The sequence below is a fragment of the Nilaparvata lugens genome, chromosome 6 (genome assembly GCF_014356525.2).
Source record: "Nilaparvata lugens isolate BPH chromosome 6, ASM1435652v1, whole genome shotgun sequence".
NCBI lineage: Eukaryota > Metazoa > Arthropoda > Insecta > Hemiptera > Delphacidae > Nilaparvata > Nilaparvata lugens.
Window position 1 is genome coordinate 39,321,083 of NC_052509.1, and position 12,369 is coordinate 39,333,451.

General features: G+C 35.0%; 1 protein-coding gene across 1 annotated transcript in view; it reads right to left on the minus strand.

The window, feature by feature from the left end:
* The window catches only part of LOC111055215 (dendritic arbor reduction protein 1-like), a 77,930-nt gene extending 66,562 nt beyond the window's left edge, over positions 1–11,368 (minus strand). Inside the window, exons 1-2 of the mRNA XM_039430770.1 lie at positions 11,248–11,368; positions 2,043–2,148 (exon numbers count right to left, since the gene is read on the minus strand). Of these exons, the coding sequence (XP_039286704.1) occupies positions 2,043–2,120 (78 nt within the window). The 5' untranslated portion in view covers positions 2,121–2,148; positions 11,248–11,368. The remainder of the gene's footprint in view (positions 1–2,042; positions 2,149–11,247) is intronic.
* Positions 11,369–12,369: the final 1,001 nt, after the last annotated feature.

The following is a 12,369-nucleotide window of genomic DNA, read 5'->3' on the forward strand; positions in this document are numbered from 1 at the left end:
TTCAGAAATATTGTGAATGATAATAGAGTTTCAGAGAACTATTAACAGAAAGTTAAATAATTCAAGAGTATCAAAGTGAGATCGTCATAATCTTACGTGTCATGCGCAGAATTTCAATAAAGACCCATTCATTTTTAATATCGGGGACCGAGCTTCGCTCTGGAGTGCAAAAGCATAAAAAATTTATTACGGAAGAAGAAATTATAATAACATTCATACAGAGATGTTCTATCTAATCCTATACTATTAAACGAGCAACTTCTTTTTTTATATGTTTAGATGTTTGGATGTTCAGATGTTCATATGTTTGTATTTCACCGGATCTCGAAAATGATCTCGAAAATGCCTTTTAATGTCCTTCAGCAGGGATGAGACCTAGTGCAATCGAATCTTTATATCATGAACCTACTATGTTCTGAATTTCGTGAGAATCTTTGGAGCCATTTTCGAGATCCGGTGAAATACAAACATATGAACATCTGAACATCCAAACATCTAAACATATAAAAAAAGAAGTTGCTTGTTTAATAGTATAGGATTAGATAGAACATCTCTGTATGAATGTTATTATAATTTCTTCTTCCGTAATAAATTTTTTATGCTTTTGCACTCCAGAGCGAAGCTCGGTCCCCGATATTAAAAATGAATGGGTCTATATTGAAATTCGTTAGAATTGTAATTCGTTAGAAATTGAGAATCGTTAGAACCGTTTTCGAGATCCGGTGAAATACAAACATATTATAAACATCTGAACATCCAAACATATAAACAGAAGTTGCTCGTTTAATAGTATAGGATAAGAACTATAAACTGTGAACTCTACTAACTTCAATTAGCTGAATTCAAGAAGTTGATTTTCAAGGAAAATTCATTATCACTGGCGAGCAGTGATATTAAATGTCTAAAACTTACGCTAAATGAAAAAAGTTTTCGAAGAATTTTTCAAATACATGAAGCTACCGATAGACTACGAGGAACAGACATTCATGACTCTGTTATCAGTTTCACTTGACACAGAAATAGTGATGCGGGGATCAAAGAACAATTCCCAGCCACTCGATAGTGATAATAACAGTGGATAATTTAAAATGATAATTAGCAAGAAAATGAATAGTCGAAAGAAATTGAATATGCATCAGCACGCCAGACTCATGAAACAACGATAACTAAAATAATAGCGACAATATAAAATAGACAACAAAACAAAACGTCAAATGCACGGTTTTCAGATATCGCGTTCTGCGGCGGTTGAGAGCTATAGACTCATCTATTGTGTGTGATGTATTGTAATTTCACAATTTCTCCGGCACAAAGCGGTTTATAAGGCATTCGCTCATGCGTTCGCATTCATCAGTCAGTCATAAAAACGCGGAATAAAGGCTGCGAGAAAAACAACAAAATCATCACACAGACAAAAGTGTGCTTTTTCCTGTGGCTGAAGATATTTATGCAAATTTGACGACTGTAAACGTAATCTACGAACGAATAAATACTAAAAACAATGGGCTCTACACACACAAACAAGATGATTTCGGTTGTCTTTGCCGGGTCTAATAATGATACGGCTTTTTCAAATATGGCGTCTACTTTAGCGCCTAGAAGAGGCGAGCCACTCATCTCAAGAGACAAGGGAAGAGGGGAATAGCTCATCCTATGAAAAAGGCAAGAAACTCATGAGCAAGTTTGATCGAAGATCCGTTGTGACTGGAGTTCAATTCTCAAATTGTGATTAACCTACAGTCCCATCCAAGTATATAAATTCTAATACTCAAATAATTTATTAGTTTATGATACATGAGATACAAATAAATGATAAATGATGTGTTTAAAATCTATAATATGATGGGGATCATTTGAGAAAAACTGATTGGGAAGGCTCTGAATACTCAAAATACCTGAATGGATTCAGGAGAGCTTCTGAATGGAAATCTTCCAAAAAGCATTATCATTACAGGTATAAGGACTTTGGGAGGAGCTAAACATACAGTTTTATCATAAAAGGATTTTTTGGACATTTGGAGAGATATAAGATAGAAACAAACCTGAAGGTTGTAATCATTTATGACCATAACTGGGGGATGTTTCATCCCATTCTGGAGAACCCACGAGGTTCCTCCCATGATCAATTGCTTACAGGAGGCAACCAACCTGCAAAAAGAAACGAAAAAGTTATAGAAAATTCACATTAAAACAAGTTAGAAACAATGCAAGAATTTTTATTTGAAAGATAAGAACAGATCACATTCTACGAAAATATACAAACGCTAACTGACATACTTGAATTCAAAAATCTGTGATCTCTCCTAGCTTCATAGCCCATTGAAAATAGTTCAGGAAACAATAATTGACTTATCCATGTCCAATATTCATAAATCCTCTTCACATCTATTGTACAAACAAACATTCTTCTAGACAAACTATTTCAAATCAAGTACATAGCAATAAAACCAACCCACAGATACATTGCGGAGGTAATTTATCATTGCAAACAATTGCAGAAACAATAGTTATTACAGTCTTCAACATATTTTCAGCATGTAGCATAATAATAAAGCTATGCGATCCGATGTTAGTACAGATTCAACATGGGCACGGAAGCAATAAGATGTATGTTGACTGTGTGATAGAGCTAGGATAGTATAGTTGTGACTGTCATGTAGCTATAACCAGGTGTTCATATCAGATTCCTGGAGTCTTGTGTGTGTGTGTGTGTGTGTGTGTGTGTGTGTGTGTGTGTGTGTGTGTGTGTGTGTGTGTGTGTGTGTGTGTGTGTGTGTGTGTGTGTTTGTGAGTATATGCAGGCTACGACGACAGAAGTGTAGTTATTTCTAATATCATGATTTCACTGGTTGTCAGTAGTCCGGGAGAGGGGTGAGGGGACCAGTGATATGACAAGAGGACAACTCGCGGCAGGAATCGAACCGTATAGAAAGTTGTCCTTAACTTCTCGCCTCACCGATTTTCCCAACTTATTATTGGCCCAAACAAGAGATGACTAGCCTGACGATGATACACATCTAGCTTATTTAGTAGCCAACCTGCTCACACCGATGTCATCTGGTTTCTGCCATGCTACCCGCACCATAATAGGATCGATATTTTTAATGAACGAATAGCTCCTGTCAACACCTAGACGAAGTTATTTATTTCAGTCGCCCAAATCCAGCTTGTATCAAGAAAGGGGCTAGATTCAATTAACATTATTAACAACTCAGTTTATAGCCTATTTTATGAAAGGGAACTATCACGAATTGATTACAAGTGAGGACAATCGAGCAAATAACTTATCTCTATTTAAGCTTCCTTATAGAAAAACACATTAGAAACCCTTGCACTTTCAAACTTCGGATGGGTCCAGTCGGGGGGGGGGGGGGAGACAATGGTAGCTTTGTGGTTCTAGGCTATGCACTATGCATACTAGCATTTTGTCAAAATTCAGCTTCCCCTCTATTTCTCCTTTCGTAATACATTTTTTATGCTTTTGTACTCCAGAGCGAAGCTCGGTCCCCGATATTCACTAATAAATCATCCAAGAGCCTAATATAAGCCAACCGTATGCCTGCTGAACTCCATCCGACCCGAAGTGAACTTCACGGAAGACAGCCTGTCGTGTGCACATCGGTAGGCGTCATTTTTTATAACGTCAAATTTCGTTCAGAGTCTACAATTTTTTCGCCTCGATGATAATAATAATGATTGTGGTCGCTTCCAGTTTTGCAAATTGGCACGTCTGCAGCAGTTAACCTCTCCACTTGATATCATCGAACCCTGGACCACGAGCTCAGCCGCCACTTATTTGTGCCTACATTCCTTATAAGGGCGCACCGTCTTACGCTCCATTAATAATGGACGTTGACCGATGAGATAGGCACTACACCAACAATCACTTCGAACTATCAGCATCAGTTCAGAGAGAAATATTGGAATTAAATATAAGACATACTGACAGTTCGAAGTGAATTTCACTATATGCATCCATCCCTCTTTATTGGAGGAGCTTTAAATTGGCGAAATGATCAGGCAGCAATCATGCAAGGCAGAAGGCAGAAGGCACACTCTCGTCGCTCCACTAAATTTCGGTGCTAACGAATCGTATTGTTGCCATGAACAATCACGTAATTGCCATCCACATGTAAACGGTGGCTGACTACTTCTGACAGAGCCTGTCGATATTCCACAAAGACAATGATGCTCATTTTAAAACGTTGATATTATATTATATTTTAAACGTTTCATTATATTGTGTACAGAGAGTTGTTCCTATAAATCAATATGAAATAGAACACCAATTCTAAGAAGTTTGCACTTTTAGAATATGTCTTGACAAAAACCGACAAAAAATTGAGTATTGGTACATGGTAAAATTCAAAGTGAGAAGAAAACGAGTCTCTCCGTTGAGTTCCCCCTAGAAAAAATAAACACCCTAAGTTGCACACGAAGAAGTTAAATTTGAGTGAAGAGAATCAGAAGACATCTATGGTGCGCTATGAAGAAATAACATACTATATGGTTACCAACGGTACTCATTCATAGAACCAAATGCAATCACCTATATAGTCTGGACGAAAAAGCACTTACGAGAAAGCCGAATCAAATAACAGGAGAAATGAACTTGTATCAATGAAAAAAGGAAATAGATAAAAAGTAAAACATGCGACTTAAACTCAACAGAATAGCCGCTAAAGTCATAAAATAAATCTCTTTCAACAGAATATTAAGCATACTCCGACTCACCCCCCGGTCTACTCTCTCACTCCCTCTCGTTCATCATCACCTTCACTTATAAAGAAAGGCCAGGGAGAGAGAAAACTACAAAAGTAAATATCAGACACTGTAGCAATCAAGCCTATTAATCTACGATCAGAGTCCACAATCTGGGTTTTTATTTCATTTAAAATGTGTCAGGATGATCACACCGTTCTCTTTTATCTTTCTAGTTTATTTTTCTTCCAATTTTATTTCCAACGCCTAAAACGTGAAACAACTGATTTATAACGTAATAAATTAACGGCGGACCGTATATTGTGTTACGAAATATTGCAACAACAACTGACATTTAATGATGAAAACAGTGCTCATTAGAGCTATTGAATGGGTTTCCTCCTACAGATGAAAAAAGGTGCACAGAATGATAGGGGACTCAATCATCGTATCAAAGATAATAAGATTTTTAAGGCTTATTTCGGATTACGGCAGAAAAAATTTAGAATGCAGCTCGGTTAAGCGCTGGCTGGACATGAACTATGACCCGGCTTCAACTTTATTATGGTAATTTTTCGATTATTATCTATTAGCTGCTCCATTTTCGAAATGTACGTTTAGGGAGAAATTTAAAGGGAAATTTACAAGCCGTAATCATTGCTTAAGGCAAACCTCTCGTGAAAAATACAGTAATAATTAAATAAATACATATGATTTTATTGGCGTTAAATTCTTAGAACAATAGGCAAAGTCAAATATTGAATACAGTAAGACAAAAAATAAAATCAAGTTTTAAAGCAACTCTACATACAAATTTCATTATCTACTGATTAGAGGAATTGGATGTCTGATCTTAACTAGCATCAATCTGATTTGATCCAGTAAGGTTAAGCGTTTTTATAACTAACAGGTGGAGTTTTATTGATTCATAACAAGTAATTTTTCAATGAGTTGATGATTTTTGAAGGAACTAAGAGTTAATCATCAAAGTTCTGAAAAAACAAAATTCTTCATACAAATCAATAAATATCGTACCACTTCTCCTGTTACCAGATCAGTTTGTTCATTAAAGAAATGCAATGGAGCAATGCAAAATTTTGACATCGTCGATTAGATTATTCTAACTCGAAATCAATCAACAGAATTATCAAAAACGTAACGCTGCTCACTGGAGAATTGATTTTCACTTCTTTTCTTGAGACCATTTACAATTTCAACTCCAACATGTGAGACATTTTGCGCAGCTCAATATGAGTTTTTTCCATTCTGGATTCATAAGTAACTTATGCTTGAATAGGCCTACACTACCACTATCTAGCTATGGAAACATATTAAACTTTAAAACAGCAGAACTTTGATGATTAACTCTTAGTTCCTTCAAAAATCATCAACTCATTGAAAAATTACTTGTTATGAATCAATAAAACTCCACCTGTTAGTTATAAAAACGCTTAACCTTACTGGATCAAATCAGATTGATGCTAGTTAAGATCAGACATCCAATTCCTCTAATCAGTAGATAATGAAATTCTTAGTCTTGAACAATTTTCTTGGATATTTAATTGTACCCCGCGGTGTGCTCAGGTTCTTTCCGCATAATCCTTGAACTATACTAGATGATTCAGGAGAGAGCATTAAAATGATTGAAAGCACTCATGCTCTTCAAAACGATCAATACTTTTCTTGGCGAACATAAACAGGTGATAATCGTTAACAGAATGAACAGCCACATAACAAACCTTGACTTTCAACGAATCAATGTTGCCCGGAGAGTTACAACTTCAACATTTCAAAAGTACAGTTTCAACTTGGGAATTACAGCTGCAATAATCGAGAATTACAGCTCCTACATTCTCTGCGAATAAATCCGCTCAACATACACTCAGTAATGCCGTGAATTGGAGAGATTTACAACTGTCTTAAAAGCTCAAACATGAAGAATGTAGTATGGGAATTGTGCTCAACAACTCAATTAAGGGGAGTTAACAGTGTGGCGACTTAATTTACTTCACTTCCAATTTAAGGCATAATACATTGAAGCCATGAAACAATAATGCAAGGTTCACGGAATGCATACATGAAAACAACGGGAGTCACTCTCTCTCACTCTCTCTCTCTCTCTCTCTCTGGTCATAAATAATTTTCACAGAGCTTTGTGAGCAAACCTTCATGATCACTTTCTATTGCATTTAGCTTAGGTAAGAGGTTTAGCTTTCAAGAGAATATTGCAGTTCATGAATAAAGATTATAATCCATAGTCACAATTCCAATATTTCAATCACCCATTTCCAATATTACGTATGGTAACCTATGACTGTGAAATAGTAGATTGCAAAAATCAAAACCGATTCAATTCTATCTATTCTAGTATAGTTTGGAGTTGTGAAGGATTCTAAAATACAGGTCATAAAATAATTGATTGTAAACACAGTTACAATATCTTATCAATCAGCTAATATGATTGGTAACTCGTTGATATAGTCTTTTAATCAATCTGGGTTTTCATATTTACATATAGTTGACATAATTATTGGCTGAACCCGATCCTTTGAAATCCATTCATCTATTCATATCGATAAAACCAAACTATTTATTCATATAGGAGAATATATATATAGAATGACTATTACAAGTCATTATATTATGCATTTTCTTATTTGGTAAATAGAAAGCAGTAAGCTATTCAGGCACCAATCTCATCGATATGTCTCTCCGATACTCAAAGAGTTTAGTGTGGATAGATAAAAATTAATAAAGATTCAGAATACATACTAAAAACGACATATTTTCCAAATACCTCATAAGTAATATATATATATAAATTTTTAAAGATCAGCAAAGATTCAGAAAATGTACTAAAAAAACTCCTTCAAACACCAAATAAGTAATAATTTGTTCAACGATAGACATCTAAACTGGACATAATATCCTGGAGCTATAGGACTCGTTCAAGAAGACATTGTTTGTCCTAAGAGAACCAATATAATTATTGAACTGTGACCAGGGTTGAATAATTGAGAGGCTGATTGGGTAGAGTGCTGAGTGCTGACACTGGCTGATATGTTGTAGTTTTGTTTGTTCCATCCATCCATCACAATCTATCCATCTATTGACAAGCGGCCCGGTAATTGCTCTATTGTTCTGCATCTCACAACAACAATGGACGACAGGACGACGCGTCCTGGTGTATGGTGTTCACCTACCACTTCAATGATAACGCACTGCCACCACCAACAATAACCACTAATTCACTATGCTAACTCAACTCATATTTTCATTTTTCCTAGATGCTATTTTGTGTATTTTTTAGTTATTTGTTGAGGCTAAAAATTGTTTTTACTTGATACCAACAGATTAATTGACTTACCTATAATATCGGTATTATTCTATTTCTCTCTGAAACTAACTCTGTCCAACAAGAGTACGGTAGGATCGTTTTTACAGTACCACTAACGGTCAAACTTGAAACGCGGCTAGTCGGAAGTCGGACCTTCGTGTTGGACCTCTAAATGAACCTACTCATGTATCTAAACTTCCAACATCCAACCAACCATTTCACGGTCCGATATCAGATCAAAAATTGGACAAGTTGGATAAGGCATCGGACCGTGAATAGACCGAATAAACATCATGACCGCTAATAAGTAACTGAGGGTTTCATGAATGTGGATGAAGTTTAACTTTCGAAGTTATTGGTCATCATAGTTTATTCTATTTATTTATAGTTTATTATTCTAATAATTTTACAGTTGATAGCGCCAACTCTATGTTGGTGCTCATTGTTGGTTGATTTATTAAGTCATTTTCTATTTTCGCCATAGCTGTATTCTCGTGGACTGTAATTTGCACTTTCAGCTTTTTCACCTGCACAACCGTTGCTATCTTGACATCTATCATTAAGAATAATAAGATAGTTATATCTTGGATATCATTAATTAGGTTAATAGTATTGATCTTCTTCTCACATGCCATGCACAAGTTATAAACATATACAATTTTCTCATTCAACTGTTGACAATAGCGAAAATTGTTTATACCCTCGACGAACATGCAGTACACAGTATGCGAGACTAATTCATATCACTTATAGAATTGAGGATGAACATACTTGAGTGTGTTACTCGTACTTTGATAAAAGTGCAATAATAGGTACTATTTTCATCGAGCTATTGTTTTAACGCTTATCACGTTCTGGATTTCAATTTCTGGCTAAGGTCTAATGAAGCCGTAACAATGACTGAATTACTTATATAATAAACTGTTAAATATATCTACTGGAAATACTTTTGGGGTATATTCAACGAATTGAGATGGAAATATGGTCGATGAATAGCCTATAATAAAAGTTGCTACGGAAATAGAATTAGCTATGAATCATTACATAGTATAGTAACTTGAGTAAAAGGAAGTAGGCTACAGAACATAAGTGAGTGTATTTCTATAGCAACGGGAATTCTGTGAATATATCTTTACAATGAAATAGAACTCCTAGGAAATTTAACGCTTGTTTAAAATATGAAACCGTGATATGTGTATCGATTGGAATTGCAACTACCTACACAAGCTGAGCCGACCGATACCTACGAAATATTGTATGAATCAGATTTGACAGTTATGATACCTTGCTCCGACTGACATCAATCAGTTCCAAGGTTATCGAATTCGGCCCCTAATTTTCAAGGACAAAGTGTCGGAAGCATTTATGATACCTTTAAAAAACTCACGCTCGGTATGATTCCGTAGTTGGTAAGGCCTAAGTGTGAATGGGCTACTGGATGGAAATTATTATTGGGAGTGATAAATTATTTTTTTTTAACCAATGTTGAATCAAAGGGAAATAACTGTTCAGACCATGCATAGAGAATCAACTGGGTAGGTAGAATATATGCCAAACTGTATTTAGAAGTGAATATGAGGAACAGATATCCAGATAAAAAGAAAAGCTGTATGATAATTAACACACAACTCCATCATCATCTGTCAATATGCAAATTATCTGCTTTGCATAGAATGTATTTACTGATTCTATTTATAAATTTCCAGTAGGTGTATTATGTGCCAAGTGTGAATTGATCTCGAGCTGATATTGACAACAGCTATTTTATTGCAGACTAATCACCAGGTATTTGAACAATTAATAAAAATATAAATTAACCCTACATCCTCACACTGAGAATAATTGTGATAACTAATTGGGATCATAATCAATTTTCATAAGATGCAGGAAATGTTAGTGAATTATAATCTCTAAAATAGAGATGAGATCAAATGATTAGTGGTTCAAGACGTCAAGACAAATATTCTTGAACTGAATTGGGAGGGAAACTTGAATATTGTGTAGAGTGATGCTGAAATCATCTTCGCGACATTCATTCCATTACTCTGTTGTATATCCATACTTTTTTACTGTTAAAATAAAACTTGAATTTTAAAAAAACACTTTTGAAGTAAAAATTCACTTACTTTTATACTTGAAAACACTCATATCAAGGTTATGATACATCCCTTTCCATTTCATTCAACCAGTTTTGTCTACACAATAACATTATTCCTAACTATGCAAAAATCAGTATAAAAAAATCAAAACTCCCCTACTCAAAAAACTAAAAAACAAGCTCAGAAACTGTACATTAAAAACAGCATTCAACATTTGTACAAACAGAAAGATAACCTCAACTAAGTTCAGATTTAGAAAGTATTTTGAAAGTTCAGAACTACATCATATAGAATTTAATGAAATATTATCATACAATCAAGAAATTATAGATTATATGGAAAACAAGTTGAAAGCCAAACACAACCTTAAACTAACTCAACTTATGAATGCCCAGAACCCAACTGTAACATCCACACATAATTTTCACAAAAGAACAATCAACAACACTGAAATAGAATTCACAAAAACAGAAATGAAATTACTAGACAAAGGATTGAAACACAACATCAAAACAAACAATCCTAATTCACAATCCCAATTATTCAATACCATGATAGACACAGAGACTGCAATACAAAACACTACCCTACGTGACCAAGAATACTTGAGACAGGACATAACAAGAAACAGAAACAATTTCAAGCCCTCAGAAAAAACCAACTCAGAACACATGATTTTGAAAAGCATAAAAAACAAGCAGAAACAACACAACCTAGTCATCACTAATGCTGACAAAGGCATCATCACAGTTATAATGCATAAAAAGGACATAGACCAGAAAGTAGACAAATTCATCAATGACAATAACATAGTCAAACTCTCAACTGACCCAACTCACACATATCAAACAAAAATAAAAGATGCCATCAACCAAACCAAGCACATAATCCCAAACAACCAGAAAAAGTTTCTCAAACAAATCAACCCACAAGCACCCAAACTCAACGCTCTCCCAAAAATACACAAACAAGATGTACCAATAAGACCACTGATCAATCACACAACAGCACCTGCCCACAAACTAGCCAAATTACTAGATACCACATAATCATAAGAGATAACATAACTTTTCATAATCATACTGCAGTGAAAAACAACATTGATCTCACCACAAAACTTCAGAAAATCCAAATACCACAAAACTCCACAATAGCTTCACTAGACATTTCAAATTTATACACCAATGTACCAATTCCCGAAACTGTAAAATTCCTTTGAACAATGCTGGAACAGAATAATACACCACCTGAACATATCAATGAAATTGTAAATCTCACTAACCTAGTCACCTCACAGAATTACTTCTGTTGCAATAACCAATATTATTTCCAGCCAAACGGTCTCCCCATGGGGAGCCCCATTTCTTGCATTTTAGCTGAGATCTTCATCCACAACATTGAACAAAAACACATTCTCAATCAGTTTGACAGAATCATCAGCTGGTTTAGATATGCTGATGATATTTTCATTTTATACAAAGGAAACACCAGGCAAACTGAAATATTTCACTCCAAACTGAACAAAATACACCCAAAATTGGCACTTCACCATAGAACTGGAAAACAATAGTACAATCTATTTCTTGGACATCACCATATTTAAACAAAACCATACTTTAAAAACATTAAAAATATACAGGAAACCTACCCCAACTGACACAGTAATTCACAATACCTCCAACCACCCAACCCAACATAAACTTGCAGCTTTCCACCACATGATCAACAGACTATTGAATATCCCCATGACACAATTTGATTACAATCAAGAGCTCAACACGATCAAATTCATTGCCCAACAAAATGGATACTCATCCACTCTGGTTGACAACCTACTCCACAAAATAAGAACAAAATCATCAACCAAGAATAATATGGAAAATGACCAAAAATTCATCACACTCACACACTACAACAAAAAATCACAGAAAATAGCATCATCTTTTAAGAAACTCAAATACAGAATCGCCTTAAAAACAACAAATTCACTGAGAAAAGATTTTCAAAATTACCAAACAAACAAACAGAGATTTGAGCAACCAGGTATCTACAAATTGAAATGTAATGATTGTAGTAAACTGTATATCGGACAGACTGGACGTGACTTTCAGACAAGATACAAAGAGCACATCAGAGCCATTAATAAACCACATAGCCACTCAAACTTTGCTGACCATATTATATCAACAGACCACACATACACCGACATCGCCACCAATCTTGAAATACTCC